The following is a 19,466-nucleotide window of genomic DNA, read 5'->3' as shown; positions in this document are numbered from 1 at the left end:
TTTTATAACCTTCCGGCTTTTTATTGACATTTCCCATCCCTTTTATACTCTTTCAACACATCAAACATATTTCTGTGCCTGATAATTCTAAAATTTGAAATATTTATTGATCTGATTTGTCTGTGTGTTACTTTGGCTCTTATGGTACCTTAAACTTTTTTGTATTTTATGATTATTTATTTATTTATTTACTGTGGTTTGAGGATTTGTCTGTGGAAATTCTTCAAGACTGGAGTCTAAGAATTTTTTTTTTTTTAAGAGAGTATTTGTAACTGCTTCTGTGAGGCATCTCAGGGCACTGCCATCCCAGGGCTACCTTCAGCAAAGTTCTATTTTTTTTTTTTTTTAATATATTTTATTGATTTTTTACAGAGAGGAGGGGAGAGGGATAGAGAGTTAGAAACATCGATGAGAGAGAAACATCGATCAGCTGCCTCCTGCACACCTCCTACTGGGGATGTGCCCGCAACCCAGGTACATGCCCTTGACCGGAATCGAACCTGGGACCCTTCAGTCTGCAGGCCGACACTCCATCCACCGAGCCAAACCGGTTTTGGCAAAGTTCTAAACTTTGGGTTTTCAGACCTCTGAGGTAGTGTGAGTCACAAACCTTTGAATGGCTGAGCTGGCAGAGATTTTTTTCCTCCCTCTACTCAATGACACATTTTAAGGGAAGACAATTTTCTGTCAGTTATTTGCCTGGGAGAAAAGGCGAAACATTTCTAGTTGAACCTTAAACCAAGGTATAGCTCTTTTATGGCACCAGATTTGCGCAGGGCATTCCTGCTAAACTTTCCACCCTGGCAGATCTGGGGCTTTGTATTCGGCTCTCAGATCTTGGCAGGTTATGGAAACCAAAGTTCAAGGCAAAAGCAACCTCAGTATTTTGCTAACTTTCCTGGGTTCCTGATTTCTCTTAGATTTTGGCCTTTGATTCTTTGCTAGTGTGGCAGTTCACTGATACCTTCTTATTCAATATTTTAAGTTATTTTTAAGTGGTGAGAAGTGGGGAGTAGGTCAGGGAACATAGTCTGCTATATTACCAGACACGGAGGTCCTTCTGTTGCCATTTCATTATGCCATGCTTGGCTCATTTGTGGCCTTGTCACTTGGACTCTTTTCAACAGGTATTTCTTCTTTGTATGACTTGAAAGTATGTCTTTGGCTTATAGAAGGCAATCCAACTAATCATTTAGAATGAAGCTTATAACTTCCCTTTGATTTGACTGAAATATAGTAGGATCATGTTAAAATGTCAAATATTTGACATTTTGGGGTACCTATATTGGTCAAGCAATGCGAGGTTATAATTCTGAAAGGAAGACATGGACACAACTGATCATGATGTATGGTGTTGGCTTGGGTATTAAGGCTTTCAAACAGAATGTGGTGTGAGAATAAAAATCAATCAGCTTCAAGTTTCTAGTTGAACTGTTGATATTGCCATGTAGGGCATTTAAAAACTTACCAGGCAGAAAGACTCTGTCACTGATGATACTTCATTTAAAACATCATCCTGGTTTCTGTGTGTGAATTGCTTTCCCTAACTGACTTGACTGTTTTGATTTCTGGCAGGTACAGAATCAGAAACCAAGGCCTTCATGGCTGTGTGCATTGAGACAGCCAAGCGCTACAATCTGGATGACTACCGGACTCCTGTGTTCATCTTTGAGAGGCTCTGCAGCATCATTTATCCCGTAAGCAGTGGTACTTCCCAGGGCCTCGGGGCATCTGCATGAGCCTTTCTGTGAAACCTCTGGGTGATCCATTGTAGTCATGGGCAATCTTACCGGCTGTGGGCCATCTAGTTAACATTTTAGAAACCACCACTGACATAAAACCCCATAATTTTCCTGATCTTGATGATAGAAAATCCTTCCTTGAAAGACCTTCCTTGATCTTATTTCCTAGATATAAGGTAAGATCAGCCTTTTAAAAAAAACTAGGCCTAACCTCACACTGCATATCAATCCGATATGCTGTGAAAGAACAATATTGAGCTGGAGTATAAAATGTTCACTACCCTCTTCCCCCGTTTTGAGTACACATGCATGGATATTTGTTCCCTGGCCTGAGCTGTGGAGAAGCATAGTGTGACCCAAAGATCCTCTCTTGTTATCGAGAAAGGATGAAAAACACCAGTATCCTCAGTGATTGATGAGAGGTCTTTGGGAGTGGGCATGCCTGATGCTCTGTAATATAAAGGAGACCCTTTTCTTGATTCGAGGGCCACCAGTAACAGAGTCACTGGCCCCAAATCGGTCAGCATCACATGAGATAAACAGGCGGGGGAAAGCCCCCTCTTTCTCATTTCAGTAACACAGCTTTCATGTCACTCCTCACCTGCTTATTTAGGTTTCTCTCCTACCCCACCCTTGAGTTTCAGAGGAAATGCTTGATATTTATGACTGTTTGAATTATACTTGGATTTTTGGAATCACCCCGAGCTTCCTATTTTTTATATCTTTAAATGTGTAGGGAACTGGGTGAGTCTGGTGTGTTTCCCTTAGAGTGTTCATGGAACACTCTAGGCAGTATGGTATAAACCTAAAAGGCTGCTGCCATCCCTCTACACATATCTTTATGCCACCCCTTCTGATGCCTCCTTTTCTCTGCCCTTTAGGAGGAAAATGAAGTCACTGAGTTCTTTGTGACCCTGGAGAAGGACCCCCAACAAGAAGACTTCTTACAGGGCAGGATGCCTGGCAACCCGTACAGCAGCAACGAGCCAGGCATCGGGCCACTTATGAGGGATATAAAGAACAAGATTTGCCAGGACTGTGACTTGGTGGCTCTCCTGGAGGATGACAGTGGGATGGAGGTAACAAGCATGGGACAGAGCTGCCATGGCTAAGATCGTGGGCTGACATGAGATCCAAGTTCCTCCCCTTAGTAGCTGGTTAACGTTGGACAGCTAGCTTGCTTCAGCTTTCTCATCTATAGACGGGGGCCAATGATTCCCACTTACCTGATGTAAAGGTTAATTACCTGTAAAGGGCTCTGCCCCAGGCCTGGCATGAGGTAAGCAAAGGATAGTGGCTGTCACTTGTCATGGGATAGACGTTTAGTATTCTTGTTGCTCTGGCAGAGGCTTCCCAGTGATTCCCAGTTCATCTCCCTGAACACTGGCACGTGAGCTCTGGTGCAGATTCCTGGCTCTGATTCTGGCACCTTCTGGTAGATAGCCTCTTGGGGTCTGGTGTTAATACATACATAGTGAAAGCAGGTTGGGTGAAATAGAGAACATGGCTTTTCCTGGTGCTGAGCCTGAAGGTCTTCAGGAGGGGTTTTTAGCTCAGAATTCCATGGTTTGGGTTAAGGGTGTTTGCAACCCAAGAAATTGTGTATAAAATTTTGTGTTGTGCACACATGTGCATATTTTAGAGAGGGAGAGTCGATCGTCAACACATAAAAGTTATGAATTAGGAACCATTGCTATAAAGTGCCCTTTGATCTTGAAATTGACTTGCCTTACAATGACCTGGAATCACAGCCTCATCTACTTCTCTGTCCAGCTTCTCGTGAACAATAAAATCATCAGTTTGGACCTTCCTGTGGCCGAAGTTTACAAGAAGGTCTGGTGTACCACGAATGAGGTATGGGCTTGTTTTCCTGCTTGGAGGTGTGATCTTGCTTTCTGATGTGTGCAGACTTGTACCAGGAGGAGCCGCTTCGGCCATCACTTATCCAGCTTGTAGCAGCTCTTAAGAAGCTGCCCGTCCTCTGACTGTGGTTGTGGAGAGAACCAGGCATCTTGCCCTCTGTTTGAAGCATTTGGCTAGTGAAGTGGAAGAGCTTCAGGAGTGGATGAGTGTTTTCTGCTGTGCAGCCAGGCTGGGCAAAGTCTGAGGAAGCACTGTGATGGGGAACGCCTGCTCTCTCATACTGTTGCTGTGCAGGCACCTCATGACTGAAATGAATCCTCAGCTTTTGGGGGCCTGCTCAATTATCAGAACATTTTCCCAGTGGCTGTGTCAGGGGAGCATAATTTCTGTTCCACTAGTCGGGGCGTTGAGGAGGGAAAAGGAAATGAAGGAAGCATAGCTCTCTGATCCTTTTGGCCACTGCAGTACTATCTGCTCATGCAAGTCTTAGATATTTTCCTCCCACCCTCCTCTTTTCTTAATCTCTCTGTTCCTTCCCCTTCATTTCTTTCTTGACTTCCCATTCCTTTTCATCTCTTGTCTCTCTTAGGGATTTTTAGTATAGGAATCAAATAAACAGTTAATCCCAGCAACTATATCCCAGTGAAGCACCGCTTCACTAAGACTTTTCTAGACTCATTCCCACATACTTCTGTAGAATTTAAGAAACCAGGTTGATGGTGTGCCATTGGACATGTTGGCCTTTAACTTGTTGCATATTTTTGCTTCTCTCTCTCCCACTGTGTTGGTAGTCCTGGACACTGTTTACTGTTGGTCAGCTGCCAGCTGCGTAGATCTAGTGCTGTGGACTGCCCCACCCAGTGCATCTTGTCAGAATGATGCAGATGTAATCCCTGATACACATAAAAAGTTACGGTCAAGCTTCTGTGGGTGCCTTTGTAAATGGTGGTATGGAACCCAAAGAATACACACAGGCATCTCCCCCTTTGAACCATGAAGCAAGACAGAAGTTGAGGATCATTTAGCCTTCACATTAGTGTGCTTAATCCACTGAGGGGTTGTTCTGACAAAGTCCAGAGTTTGTGGCAGCTTTTTATCTGGGGCTTCATCAACTTCCCTTCTTACTTCCCTCATAAACAGCCCATCTCTTTATTTTTATTTTTTGAAATTTATCTTTATTGTTGAAAGTATGACAGATGTGTCTCCCCCCCCCCCCCCCCCCCCCATGAGTCCCCTTCTCATCCCCTCATATACCCTCCCCAGACCTTCCCCGCAACAGCCCATCTCTTAGCTACTGACTGGAGCCTGTCCTGTTTTCTAAGCCTCTTTCTGTCCATGATCTATGGCTGTTCTCTCTCTCAGCCCCCATAGCTGAGAAGTGGCCTTTGACAGCTTTTCTCCTCCAGGTTTTCTCTCCTGATGCTAAGCATGGCTTAGAGGCAGCCATCATTTCATATAGTGTGACCTCAAGCCCCATTTCTCACCTCCAAAACGATGATAATGGAAATGCTAGAGTGCTTAACTCTTTTATCTGGGGTGTAGCAAATGTTCATGACCCTCCAATTTACAGAATGCTACAGATCTGCCAGAGACTTACGCCTCATTATTCCATCAGGTTAGGGGTTTTAGTTTGAGGACATGAGGATGTCCTTGCTGTCTGGTTAAATGAAGCCCGTAGGCCAGGGGTCCTCAAACTACGGCCCGCGGGCCACATGCAAATACAAATATTGTATTTGTTCCCGTTTTGTTTTTTTACTTCAAAATAAGATATGTGCAGTGTGCATAGGAATTTGTTCATAGTTTTCTTTTTAACTATAGTCTGGCCCTCCAACGGTCTGAGGGACAGTGAACTGGCCCCCTGTTTAAAAAGTTTGAGGACCCCTGCCGTAGGCTCTCCAACAGCAAAGATTGATGCATTGTCTTTTCTTGCTTTTGGTGCCTGAGACTTGAACTAAAGCCCTTTGATCCTCTCTTGTCCTGACTCTCTGAGTGGTGGTCCTTATTAGAGTTTCTGCTCCTGAAGCAGGCACAGGCTTGGCCGTAGACCTGGGCTTACAGTGTGGTAACTTAGAACAAGCTGTTTAACCGTGTACAGAAGGGTACTATAAAGTGCTTAACTAGCATAGGACTTAGCACAGAGTAAAATAATAGTTAGAGTTATTACATAGAATTTAATGAAACTAAATGGGATAGTGTCTGTAAAATGCTTCATATAATTCCTGGTCTAAATAGACACTAAATGAGTTAGCTTCCTTCCCCTTAAGGGAGTGCAGTGCATTTGGATTCTAGATGCTGTGGTTCACATCACGTAGAGAAATAGAAGTTGTCCACACTGCTGAAGCATTACTTGAGACCAGGTATTCAGATCTTTGTATTTTCTGGGCCTATTTACAAGTACCTTTCTTCAACTATCTCTGCTCAGGGAGAGCCCATGAGGATTGTTTATCGAATGCGGGGGCTGCTGGGTGATGCCACTGAGGAGTTCATCGAGTCCCTGGATTCCACCACAGGTGTGGCCCTTTTCACAGATACTGCTGCATGTTGGGTTGAGGTTTGGGACCAGTCAGAGGTTCATGTCCTGGGACTTAGAGGTATTCTGGGAAAATACTCTGATTAGAATTGAGGGGAGATTACTTCTCTGACTGAGGAAAAATACAGGTATCTGTGGCCTGATTCAGATATCTCTGGGGTTGGGGAGAAAAACACACAATCAGCCTTGGGGAAAATAATGCAATTAGCAACAAATTTGAGTGTAGATTTATTTTTAGCTTAGTTTTTTTTCATTGGTGGTTGTGGTATTTATATTTTCACATATTTGTAAGTAATTTTAATGACTTGAATCTTTAAAAAGCTATTGAGAGTGAGGTGGTGTAGTTTAATATACAATATTGACCCCTTTTATTGGCTGTCTTTCTTGGAGATATGAAAAAAGGGAAATAGCTACCAGCCCAAAAGAGGGCTGTCAATTTTATGCCCATCTTCACCTTTTCCTCTGTGTCTGCTCGACTTCCCTTCTCCTCCAGATGAAGAAGAAGATGAAGAAGAAGTGTATAAGATGGCTGGTGTGATGGCCCAGTGTGGGGGTCTGGAATGCATGCTTAACAGATTGGCAGGGATCAAAGATTTCAAGCAGGGACGACACCTTCTAACAGTGAGTTGGAGGCAGTGAGGTGGGACCAGCCTTCTGCTTTGGGAGAGACAGACGCCTATGGAAAGAAGCTTGTGGTCATTGTGCCATTTAACTCTAGAGGGCAGCATGGTGCCATGAACCAGTGCAAGCCAGTGAAGGCACCTTTCCTGAGTTCTACATCTAGGCTCCTTTTCCTCACTGCCCTCTTCCTGGCCCACTCCCCCAAAACACCAGTGTGACGGCAGCCTTTGCTAAGTCCCTTTAGTCACTTATGGAACCAATGTCTGATTGTCTTTTTCTAAAAACAGTACTTGTGTCTGTTATTACCTATTACTGCTTTTTAAATAAATTTTGTAAGTAATCCTTTCATTTCTTGTAGGATTTTTGTTTGATTACTCATTGGTCTCATTAGTAAGGAAAGAGGATTTCAAAGGCAGCACAGATATTACACTATGATTTTTACCTCCAGTGGCCGTGAGAACATATATTACTGTGCCCGTGTCTTAAATGACCTACATGGTTCTGAGCTGCCACAGGCCATGAGCTTTGGAATCTTCCTGTTGACTATTAAGAGTCTTGAGTTAGTACTAGAATTTTCCCCAAGGCAACAGAGCATCACCTGTTCCACTGGGGATTGGTGTCTCTGCCAGGGTTTTAGAGATGGTGGGGATCTACCCAGCCCACAAGAGCTACTGTTGGAGAACATTGCTGTTTAAATTGCCTACCTGGTATGGGAACTCAGCCCCCTTACTATGCCCCCTTAAGGATCACTTCTCTGCTGCCCTCTGGGTTTCAGGAGGAGTACCTGCTGATTGTACATGACCTCTCTTAAGCATTCCGCTCCTGCTTGTCCACACATCTTCACTCTCAGGTGGTTTCATGGGTCTTGACTGGCTTTTCTTGTCAGGTGCTGCTGAAATTGTTCAGTTACTGTGTGAAGGTGAAAGTCAACCGGCAGCAGCTGGTCAAGCTGGAAATGAACACTCTGAATGTCATGCTGGGAACTCTAAACTTGGTAAATAAAGAGTGTGGGCTGCAAAAGATAGTCCTAAAGTCCTGGGCGGGGGAAAGACAGCTCAGTTCTGGACTCAGATGAAATGGACTGTGGCCTTTTCAAGCGCTTCATCTGTCTGTCTGGATCATTCAGGTGTCCCTTGTCCTACTTGCTCACCCCATGTGTCACCATGACACCCAAGAGCTTCCTTGTCCCTTTCCAGAATTCAGATCAGAGACAAGAGGAAGTTAGTCGTTAAAACAGTCCAGACCACACACCAGTGGAGAAGTAGTGCCACGCACCTCAGGGCAAGCAGAAAGATATGTGGAGCCTCACATTTTCACTACCCACATGCTGTCCTCTCTGAGAACATGAACACACACAATCTCTGGCAAGTCAGGTCTTGAAGGACATCCTTGAGGAGCAGATCCCATCAATGAGTGGTTGTGTTGCTGTCCCCAGAGTGACTGTGTCTCCCCCTGCAGGCCCTGGTAGCTGAGCAGGAAAGCAAGGACAGTGGCGGTGCAGCTGTGGCCGAGCAGGTGCTTAGCATCATGGAGATCATTCTGGATGAGTCCAATGCTGAGCCCCTGAGTGAGGACAAGGTGAGTGAGCCCAGCCTGTGCTCTGCAGACACTGAGAACCTGCCCTGTCTCATTGCCAGCAACAGGCTCACTGTGTGTGTCTCACTGTGTCACCCAGGAGTGACTGAACCCGCTCACCTATGGGAATGGCAAGGCTCAACTAATTAATGGTGACATCATTGCATTAAAGCCTGAAAGCTGTAGATTCAGAGGAAACAAAGCTGCTAGGGATATTCTTGCACTCAGAAGATGCTCATTAATGGAATTCTGCATGTTCTAGCTGATAGACAGGTGCCTTAGTCCGAGCCTTCACCCCACAGTGAAGGAAACAGCCCAGAAAAATGAAGTGAGCTGTTCAGTCTAGAACTCGGGTCTCTAACTCCCAGTTCAGTTTCTCTTCATTTACTGCACCATTGCTGGCCTCCATTCTTATTGATGCGGATGTTTTGGCTAGAGATACGACGAATAAATGAGTATCAGGGAACCTACATTCTCTTGAGGGAGTGGAAATTGTACTTTGATCACCTGTGACTATTAACAAAGCCATCACAGAAATTCAAAAACTGATTTATCAAGTGGAACTCGCACTGTTTATTCCCTAGGTAGTGCTGAGGCAGTTCTTTTAGGGCTGCTTCTGACGGCTGATGGAAGTGCTACAGCCCAAGTCCTGACCCCATTAAGGGCCCTCCTATCCTCTTTCCGATTGCAGGGCAACCTCCTCCTAACCGGGGACAAAGATCAGTTGGTGATGCTCTTGGACCAGATCAACAGCACCTTCGTTCGCTCCAACCCAAGTGTGCTCCAGGGCCTGCTGCGCATCATCCCCTACCTTTCCTTCGGAGAGGTGGAGAAAATGCAGATCTTGGTGGAGCGGTTCAAACCATACTGCAGCTTTGAGAAGTATGTTGGTTGGACTTCATATGGCAAAGGGAGAGTCCCCACAAAGGCCTTGAACTAGTTCTAGGAGACTGAGGAAGAACCACCTGAATTTTGATCAGATTTTCATGTGCCAGTCTGGTGGACCTTTAAGGGGCATAATCTAATTGGGGAATCCATGGTTAAAATATATTGTGTGAAATTGGCTCTGCAGAGAAGGCGAAGTGGATGTAAGATGGGAAGAGGGTATGACAAGCTGGGGGATGGAGGAGGTAAGAGGGAGAGTGGTAGGAACCAGATCAGCTTAAGGAGTTTAGACTTGATCGGATAGACTGTTGAAGGTTGTTCAGCTTATGCTAGTCCTTTCACACCCTCAGACTCTCCGCTCTTTCCACCAGGTATGATGAAGATCACAGTGGCGATGATAAAGTCTTCCTGGACTGCTTCTGTAAAATAGCAGCTGGCATCAAGAACAACAGCAATGGGCACCAGCTAAAGGACCTGATTCTCCAGAAGGGAATCACCCAGAATGCACTTGACTACATGAAAAAGCACATTCCCAGTGCCAAAAAGTAAGAAGTGGCTTTGGCAAAGTGACTGCTTTCCTTCCTCTTGTCCTGGTTCCTTCCTCCTCCATCATCTTGGCATAATTATTCCCCTTTGCCCTCCTTAGGGGTCTCCCTTCTCTTCTGGAAATGACCAAGGTGACTCTCAGCCACTGCGGAGTCCTATGGAGCTCTGGGGAAAGGATGACAGCCCTTTGGTTTCTGTTTAGAGCACTCCTCTCTCTCTCTGCTTCTCAGCTGAACTGGGTGGTCCTTTGTGATAATTTGTGGCACTCTTGGAGGGTCATGTTTAAACAAATCAGAATCAACAGCTGGATTCTAGGTAGGCTTTGCTTCTCTGGCCTGCTAAGAAGCCTTTCTTTGCTTTGCAGCTTGGATGCTGACATCTGGAAGAAGTTTCTGTCTCGCCCAGCCCTGCCATTTATCTTGAGGCTTCTTCGAGGGTTGGCCATGCAGCACCCTGCCACCCAGGTGAGTAGCCAGCCTGCATGTATGCCTTATTCTGAAGACAGGACAGGTAGAGTGAGGGAAACACACTGTCTTCTCGTCTCCCAGGACTGAGGAAGGTAACTGCCTTGATAGCCTTGAGACATGACTTGCCCTGATACGTGAGACTTCTAGAGTGGAAGACACTCTAGAGGTCATCTGGCTCAGCTCTCTGTGAGAAGGATTAAGTTCCATTTGTGATTTCCTCATTCAACTCATTCCTATGTGGGGCTTCACAGGGCAGCTGAGCAGCAGTTGGACTGTGAGTGTGACTGGCCCAAGTGTAAAACAGTTTTGTTTTCTGGCCGCAGTCACTGGGACATTAGTAATATCATCACCCTGTTTTCTGCTCTGTGTCAGGCAGCTGAAAACTTTTGTGCTCAGAGAGGCCCACCTGTTCCCCTCTGTAGCTCATTCCTGAGAGCTGCCCATGGGCCGAGGCAGCTGTTATCACTCACAAATCCTAACTGGCCTGGGCGGGTGGCCAGGCTGGGGTTTTTAAAAATTGAACTTTTTATTTCAAGATAATTATGAATTGACACGAGGTTGTTAAAAAATAATACAGAGATGCCTGGCTGGTGTGACTCAGTGTTTGAGCGTCGACCTATGAAGCAGGAGGTCATGGTTAGATTCCTGGTCAGGTCACATGCCTGGGTTGTGGGCTCGATCCCCAATGTGGGGCATGCAGGAGGCAGCTGATCCATGATTCTCTCTCATCATTGATGTTTCTATCTCTCTCTCTTCCTCTCTGAAATCATTAAAAAATATATTTTTTAAAAAAGAAAGCACACAGAGAAATCATATGTATACCCATTATCTAGTTTCTCTCAATGGTAACATCTTGAAAAATGGTCATAAATATCATAGCCAGGATGCTGATCTTGGTGCACGATTCAGGACCGTTTCAGCACCACAAGGATCCCTCCTGTTGCACTGTTATAGCCCCACCCACTTTCCTGCACCCCCACTCCTCTGACCCCCGGCAGCCACTGATCTGTTCTCCATTTCTATAGTTTTGTCATTTCAAGAATGTCATATAAATGGAATCACACAGCATATAACCTTTTTGGGACAGTGAATGGATTCAGCAGAGATGTAGGAGATAGAATGAATGGAGTTGCAGGCTGATTGCACCTGGGGAGAAAAGAAGCTAGATGAATCAAGAACTCTGCTCAGTTTTTGGATTAGGCTACAGGGTGAATGGTGGTCCCATGAAGGAGGTGAGCTTAGGACAGGTCTGCTGATAACCAGGCTTATTCTTAGTTACTAAACTGAATTACTTAGTTACTAAACTGGAGGTTTGAAGTGAGGTGGGTAGAATTCATTAGGTTTGATTCTCAACATACAGTCTGTCCTCCTAACTAGAATGTAAGCTTCAGGAGGATACAGTCTTTGTTTCCCCAGCACCTAAAACACTGCCTCTCACACAGTAAACACCAGAGTGTTGAGTGTGGGCTACCTCACCAGAGGCAGTTGAACTATGGGCTTGGTGTTTAGGAGCTTGAGACACAAGAGGCCCTGTAATTTTGTTGAGCTGCATATTTGAAGCCATGAGAATAGATTTATGAGCTAGTGAGTGATCTGATTGAGTGCTGAGCTTTCACATTGCAAGTTGGCTTCATTGTTTTCAACTTACCGTCGAATATGTAGTAATTGTCATCAATTCACTTGTGATGTGGGTGGTGCAGAGTTCAACGAAATGCTGCTGTTCTCAGTGAGCTCACCTGGAGAGCTTTTTCTAACGACACCAGCCTTCAGTGTTCTGATGGTCTCCGACCCCAGTTCAGAGCGTGGTATAGCGCATTAATTGCCAACCTTCTCAAGCACAGGGTTTCTTGTTAATACATTTTAAGTGTTTTCTTATCTCCAGTCCCACTTGTAGTTGTACCTCTAGTATCCAGAGGTTGAGAAAACTCCTGTGCTCCTGAGTTTGGTGGCCCCAGATGAAGACCTTAACACAATCCCTCTGAACCTCAAGGGCCTGCTCTGCTTGGTAGTCACTGAGTTCACCGCTCAGGACTCATCAGGTGCTGCTTCTCCAGGGGATCTTACCTGCACCCCTTTCCCTGTGCCTGGATGCTTTGCATGTTGTCTCATTTTAATCATCCCAGGAGCCCTGGCATTACCCCCTGCTTTATAGATAGAGATGCTGACGCTAAAGAGCATAGTGGTGGGTCAGAGGTCCTTGGCAGAGCCGAACCCGCCCCCATTTGTCCAAATCTCTCAAAGTTTAGAACGAAAGGATCAGATTGAAACTTGAGCAGATAACACGAGGTTGTGTACATTCCATTGATTTTCTGAACCTTTAAGCTCCTGGGAAGAACACTTGTCTACATAATTGGAGGCCTGTGTCTCTCTGGCCCCTTCTTGGCAGGTTCTGATTGGAACTGACTCCATCACAAACCTGCATAAACTGGAGCAGGTGTCCAGCGACGAGGGCATTGGGACCCTGGCAGAGAACCTGCTGGAGGCACTGCGGGAGCATCCTGATGTCAACAAGAAGATTGACGCCGCCCGCAGGGAGACCCGGGCTGAGAAGAAGCGCATGGCCATGGCGATGAGGCAGAAGGCTCTGGGCACCCTGGGCATGACGGTAAAGCCAGTCCCTGAGTCCCCAGTTCTTGCCACCCTGCTGGGAGGAGGCTGTGGCACAGTGATTTGTAATTTGGGACAGAGCTGGGGTTGGGCACGGTGAAGCTGAAGGCTGGATGGAGGAAGAGGGTGTGCTAGGCCCTTCACCTTGCTAATCTTCCCAACAACCCTCAGAGCTGTGACTGTGACTGTTCTGTCCAGATGAGACTCAGATGCTAAGGGATTTTAGTTCATAAAAACAGTCAAAATGGTGATGATAGCCATTGTTATCAAGGATTTACTATCTGCCAAGCACTGTGCTTATGCAACTTGTAAGATTTTATTTAAGCCTTTGTGTGGTTCTATAAGGTGGTATTATACCCATTTTCCAGATGAACTAATTGAGGCTGAGAGATGAAGTAAATAGGCCAAGGCACAAAACTAATAAGTGGTTGACAGGACTTTGAACCCCGGTCTGTGCACACGAAGGGCTCTGTGCTGTTTTCACTGTCCTGAGGCCTTGGAGGAAGCAGTAGGCCTCTGAGAGCCTCCTCCAAGCCAGCAAACTGAGTGTCAGCAGTTTTAAAACTCCCATGGGAACAGTAAATGAATCGTAACGCATCAGCCCTTGCCAGCTGAGAGCTGGTATTGCTGGTACAAAGAAGGGGCTGTTTTGGTGGCAAGTGGCAGCTTGCCAGGGTTCCAGCCGGATGGTTTCTCTGCTTCAGTGGTCCTGCAGGAAGGGAATAGCAGGGAATCTGGGTCTTTACCCTCATTAGAAGCCAACTGAAGAGATTCCTTTTGATGTAGCCATCCTTTTAGTGTATGTGGAGGGTCAGCCCTGTCCTTGAGTGTCCCCGAGTTAGGGTGTGTGTGTGTGTAAATCCCCTTCTGACATACCACCTGGGGTTCCCCCCAACAGACAAATGAAAAGGGCCAGGTCGTGACCAAGACGACACTCCTGAAGCAGATGGAAGAGCTGATTGAGGAGCCGGGCCTCACGTGCTGCATCTGCAGGGAGGGGTACAAGTTCCAGGTACAGCTCTGGGCCTGGGCCTGGTGGCCAGCCTGCTCGCTTGCTCTGGTGGCGGCCCTCGCCTGCAGGCCTTTTGTTCTTAGACTGGCCAAGGCTTGCTTCTTGGCCACTCTTTAAAGGCAAGAAGGCACTGCCCTCATCATCATCATGATCGTACACAACAAGCACTCACTGGATTCTGCCTTGCTAGGCCCCATGCCCAGAGCTTGATGTAATTTTATCCTTAAACTTGTAAAAAGTTCTGTTTGTGGCTGAGAGCAAAGGTCATGGAACAGAGCCAGAATTCTGGGCTTTTAAAAACATACCATGCTGTTTCCATTCAGGACACCTGGGGAGATCAGGCTCCCCCAAACTAGATTCTTACCTGAAAGGAGCAGAGCAGCAAGTGACGTGTTTGCTCCCCTAAAGGCCTAAAAGGGGTCCCCTTTCTCTCTAGCTTCGATTGACTACTTAGCACCCAAGCTATTGAGGGGCAGTACCCTGGACCACAGGCCTTTAAGTCCTGCTGTAACACAGGCTCTTTGGAGCTGCCCGATAATTTTTGAAAAGCGACCGACTTATCAAGAAGGCACTTTATTCATTTTAAAATAAATAAAACAAAAACAAAAGAAGAGCAGTTTAAACATACATTTCTGTCTTTCTACCTGCATAGTGCCTGCTTTAGTTTGGTTGCTTCCCTCACTCCCAGTCAAGTGCTTAACCACGAGCCTGGGTGCTGGCTGTCACCCCCTCTTCTGGACTGTCCCTGCCTAGGAGGGTAGGCATTCGGGTCCCTTCTGCTCTGCTTCACCTGCTTCCAAAGCCTGCGTGGAGTTTCTCCTCACCTCTCCTCCTTTTTCTGTTGTCTTGCAGCCCACAAAGGTCCTGGGCATTTATACCTTCACCAAGCGGGTAGCCCTGGAGGAGATGGAGAATAAGCCCCGGAAACAGCAGGGCTACAGCACCGTGTCCCACTTCAACATCGTGCACTACGATTGCCACCTGGCAGCCGTCAGGTAGGCCCTGGCTCTGGGGACGGGCTCCCTCAGTGGGCCCCTCCCTCATCTGGGCTTCAGCTCCAGACCTCTGTTACTTCCCAGGTGCGGGCAGCTGCCAAACCTGAAGTTGTAATGCTGTTCCTTAGTCTCTGGGGAGTAGGGTGTTCTACCTTTAACCATATAGGCTGAAGAGCCATTCTTGCCAGGGAAATACCCGTGGCTTTTGGCCCAAGGCTGGTGAAAGCAATGTTACTTACCTGAAGCAGTGAAGCCTGCATTTGCTATATCAGGGTTACACTTGGCTAATTCTGTGCGTGGAGTTAGGAGCATGGGCTAACTTCCTTTGTGGTAGCAAACCTTCTCCACTCCACTTGCCCAGGTGCCTGGTTGCCCAGTTAATTCCAGCAGCTACTCATCCCTGCTCTCCTCCCATCCAGGCTGGCTCGAGGCCGGGAAGAGTGGGAAAGTGCTGCCCTGCAGAATGCCAACACGAAGTGCAATGGGCTCCTTCCGGTCTGGGGACCCCACGTCCCTGAATCAGCTTTTGCCACTTGCTTGGCAAGGTGAGTGTTGAGCATTTTCATGGTAGGAAAGGGGGTTCCCAGGAGATGGGGGGAGTCATCTTTCAGCCCAGCCTGTGGTGAGACCATTTCCTGTTGCCTTCATTGGGAATCCCTGTCTCTTTACTTGCTGGCAAGGGGCTGTTCGGAACAGAGGGCACTCTGCTGAGATACTGGCACCCTCAGTGTCTGTGCACCATGGAGAATTTTAGTTATTCACTACTCTCCACCTTTGCTGATCTAAGGACCTCAGACCTGGAATGCCTGACTTGGTCCCTGAGGCCAACATTTCCCAGAGTTCACTCCTACGGTCTATGCCTCTGAGGGTTAAATAATAGAAATTAATAGCTCAGTGGCACGGGCTCCCTTGTCCTGAAATGCAGAGCAGCTGAAGCTTCTGTGAAGCCCTTACCTCTCACTGCTGCCTTTTGGAGTGGTGCCCCCCACAGGTCCTGGTTTTAAAGCTCAGGGATGAAAAGGTATTTAAATAAAACTGGTACCTGGTAGTAATAATGATGGAAGTAACAACAGGCAATATTGAAATGCTTACCATGTACTATTGTTAGACAAACTCTACAGATGAGAAATTGTGGCATAGAGAGATTGAGTAACTTACTTGAGGTCACATAGTTAATAAGGCATAATAGATTATAATGTAAATTGACATAGAAAAAGCCTTTCTTTAGAGTTTGGGGACATGATTCTTAGAATAAATTTCCTGGTCAGTCAGAAGGGATAAGGTCTACCTTTCTTATTCCAAAATGTACTTCTAGAAGTGGCCATAATATGTTCTATGACAGTGGTCTCTCAAGAAGTGGGTCCCTCAAAACCAGTGGGTTCTCATCAAAGCTTGGAGAGCATCACTTTTAGTCACAGCAGAAGTGAAACGTCCTCTTCCTGCTGGCTCAGTCCTTGCCTTCTACTCTCCCTTCATCCGCTGTCCATTTGTGCAACCTGTGCAGCCAACAGGGAAGGGATTTCCACCAGAGACTTGCTTCTGTTTCAGCGCTTGTTCTGCTCCCTCTCAGGCACAACACTTACCTCCAGGAATGCACAGGCCAGCGGGAGCCCACGTACCAGCTGAACATCCACGACATCAAGCTGCTGTTCCTGCGCTTCGCCATGGAGCAGTCGTTCAGCGCGGACACCGGCGGGGGTGGCCGAGAGAGCAACATCCACCTGATCCCGTACATCATTCACACTGTGCTTTACGTCCTGAACACGTTAGTATCTCGCATCCAGCTGACCCAACACCTCCCATGTGTCCATATTCGCCTTAGTTAGTTCCAGAGCCAGTGTCTGACCTAAGGCAGCCTTTGCTGAAGTAGGAATGTTCATCCACAGCTTTTAGGTGACTCCCTTCTAAAACTGAGCCATCTCCCACTGTGGGCAGCCAAGGGCCTGACCTTCAGCTCAGAGAGGACAGAAACAGAGAAACCAGACCATCAAAACTTCTATTTCCATGTAGCATCTACTTTTCCTTACAACACTCTCTTCTCTTGGATGGGGAGGTGGTAGGTTGGAGGTGCACACAGTTACTTCAAGGTGTTGTAGGTGAGGGTTTCACATGTAGGGGATGTGGCAGAGCCAAGAACCTGTTTTATAAATGGAAACTGGACTTGCTTCCCCTGTTTCCTCTCCAGTGACTAATGCTTCTGGCAAGTGTGAGGAAAATGGAGGGAGTGTTAAGATTATCTGGGGAAGTCAACTGACAAGGAAGGTAGCCAGGGAAAATTAGATTGTATTTTTATCCAGATGTACATTAGGGGTAGTTAGGTTGATATGTGAAAGTATAATTTTAAAGTAGCACTCGGGTAGAGAATAATATTCTTTTATTCCACCCCAGATCTCAAAAGCAGATTTAATATACGTTAGCTCTTAGGTTTGATTTATTAAATGGTTTCATATTTGAGGCCCCAGATCTATTGGGCAGAGAACTGACAGGCTGTGTGCAGTCACACAGGCAGCTACAGTTCCGTTTAGGCAACAGGACAATCTGTCTCTTGTTCTTGCTGGCCTTCTCTCTTCAACAATGTTATCTTCTGCTTCCCTCCTATTTCCTTGTGAGTTAAATGGCTGACCTCCAGACCACAGGTTTCATTGTTAAAAAGATGCACAGGTGGGTCTCCATCAGTGCATTACATCACCCGCTAACCTGTTTAGACTGTCAGAAAAATACCTGCATTGCTGACAGCACAAATGTTCCCATCCCCAAACTGCTGCAGGCCTGAGCGCTAATTGCGTGTTGGTAGCCTTTGACAGAGCCCTCGGCCTTTGCAGAGACATGTCTCTGTTGGCAGCGAGGAGGTAGAGTGGACTGTTCCCCGGGGCGGAGAGCTGACCCAGGGCGGGGAGCCGGCACCATTTGCCTGGCAGAACAGAGCTGGTGATTTCAGGTGTCGCTGAATGCTAGACATTTTAACTCCTCTCAAACTTCGTCAGTGGCGAGGGAGTTGGCTGTGTCATTATCTTGGTCCATTCCAGGCTGACCTGGAAGCTTCACCGAGAGGCACTCTCTCATCCGCAGACTGCTTCCCTAGTCACTCCATCTTGTCACGGGCTTGGCCACAGGGCGGGTGAGAGGGTGACTGCCTTTGGTGGACCATTTGTGTATGAAGGCAAGTGTGTGACACTGTGATCCAGAGCAGAGTTGAGCAGGTCTGCAATGGCAGAAGCCTCTGGTTCCCAGTTCAGGGAAATCGGGTTGAGTCTACTCACCGTTCCCTCTGCGCCACTCTTCAGAGAGCAGGTGTGCTCGCACTGCCCCTGCTTCCCACAGCCCAGTTGGGCCATGCTGTCTGCACACCTGGTAATTGTGATTCTGTGGCTCCTAGTGCTGTGTTTGGTTTACCTCATGGCATTAGGACAGGGCATCAGCACTCCTGGCTTGAGAGCACCGTCTGGGTTATAAGGAGAGCGTGTAGTCAGAAACACCTGATCGGGGGCTCCGGTGCTCTCATTGCCGAGTCAGTGACCACTGCCAAGGCTTCGTCCTGGAGGGCAGAGAGAGTTATTAACTAATGCTGGGCAAGCTCTGGGCCAGGCAGCCTGGGTTCAAAGCCAATTCTTTCACGCCCCAGTGTGTGACTTTGGGCAAAATACTTTCTCTGCTGTAGTTCTGTGAGACGGGGATAGTGCTGGTGCCTGTTTCAGGGTTATTGTGAGGGTGTCCACATGAAACTCTTAGAATGGTTCCTAGCGTTAAAGTTCATGGTCATCATAGTCCCTGCAGCTTAGGCAAGATTTGGAACAAGAAGTGGCACTTGCCTGGAAGAAGCTGTTCTATTGAAGGGGAGAGGGCACAGACACATAGGGAAACAACACAGCGAGCCGTGGAAAGCAGTGGTGCAGATGGAGTGTGAACAACGTGGCTGTAATAAGACCACGCTGCGTCAGGGAGTGCAAAAGGCGAGCTCAGAGCCAGAGATTCAGGATTCACATTGGCTCCATCACCTACTGCTTGGTGACCTTGGGCAAATCACCATGGTAACAAGGTGCTGTTACCTTCCAGGTGGTGGATTGTTTGTGAAGGTGCTCGACCTGACCCGCCGGGCGCTCAAGCCAGCAGTTGTTTGGAATTATGTCAGACCTGAGCTGGGGGTGGGGAGGGGCCAAGGAAGATGCTACCAAGAGGGGCTTGGAAGGGAAGCAGCAGCACTTGGAGAGGGGGGAGGGGACGGGTGTGTGTGGCCTGTGATCCAAGCGTTCAGGACACCCAAGAGAAGAGGAGAAATTGAACACACCCTCCTCCCCTGTTGCTGCTGGTCCCTGGCACCCGCCTTGGTTTCATCGTGCTCTTTTGTTCTAGAACCCGAGCAACTTCCCGAGAGGAGAAGAACCTCCAGGGCTTTCTGGAGCAGCCCAAGGAGAAGTGGGTGGAGAGTGCCTTTGAAGTGGACGGGCCCCACTATTTCACAGTCCTGGCCCTCCACATCCTGCCCCCCGAGAGGTGGAGAGCCATGCGTGTGGAAATCCTGCGGAGGCTGCTGGTGACCTCTCACGCCCGGGCAGTGGCTCCAGGAGGAGCCACCAGGTTAGTACCTGCTTCAGGGAGCCGCTCCCTGCCCTGTTGCCTGGATGG

The 19,466-nt window shown here is 47.3% G+C and overlaps 1 protein-coding gene across 6 annotated transcripts in view; it reads left to right on the top strand.

The window, feature by feature from the left end:
• UBR4 (ubiquitin protein ligase E3 component n-recognin 4) overlaps positions 1-19,466 on the top strand; it is a 133,463-nt gene that overhangs the window by 107,188 nt on the left and 6,809 nt on the right. For all 6 annotated transcript variants that reach the window (XM_070404214.1, XM_070404211.1, XM_070404213.1 and 3 more), the window contains 16 exons: positions 1,576-1,697; positions 2,624-2,821; positions 3,516-3,596; positions 6,028-6,115; positions 6,629-6,756; positions 7,643-7,750; positions 8,215-8,334; positions 9,023-9,213; positions 9,588-9,761; positions 10,127-10,226; positions 12,616-12,834; positions 13,735-13,848; positions 14,701-14,843; positions 15,263-15,388; positions 16,414-16,608; positions 19,194-19,418. In XM_070404214.1, the coding sequence (XP_070260315.1) occupies positions 1,576-1,697; positions 2,624-2,821; positions 3,516-3,596; positions 6,028-6,115; positions 6,629-6,756; positions 7,643-7,750; positions 8,215-8,334; positions 9,023-9,213; positions 9,588-9,761; positions 10,127-10,226; positions 12,616-12,834; positions 13,735-13,848; positions 14,701-14,843; positions 15,263-15,388; positions 16,414-16,608; positions 19,194-19,418 (2,332 nt within the window). The remainder of the gene's footprint in view (positions 1-1,575; positions 1,698-2,623; positions 2,822-3,515; positions 3,597-6,027; positions 6,116-6,628; positions 6,757-7,642; positions 7,751-8,214; positions 8,335-9,022; positions 9,214-9,587; positions 9,762-10,126; positions 10,227-12,615; positions 12,835-13,734; positions 13,849-14,700; positions 14,844-15,262; positions 15,389-16,413; positions 16,609-19,193; positions 19,419-19,466) is intronic.

Source organism: Myotis yumanensis, unplaced genomic scaffold (assembly GCF_028538775.1).
Source record: "Myotis yumanensis isolate MYYU_CA2020_CCGP unplaced genomic scaffold, mMyoYum1.0.hap1 SCAF_2, whole genome shotgun sequence".
In the NCBI taxonomy this organism is placed as follows: domain Eukaryota; kingdom Metazoa; phylum Chordata; class Mammalia; order Chiroptera; family Vespertilionidae; genus Myotis; species Myotis yumanensis.
The sequence above is the reverse complement of the archived record's forward strand: the minus strand, read 5'-3'. Positions and strand labels throughout refer to the sequence as shown.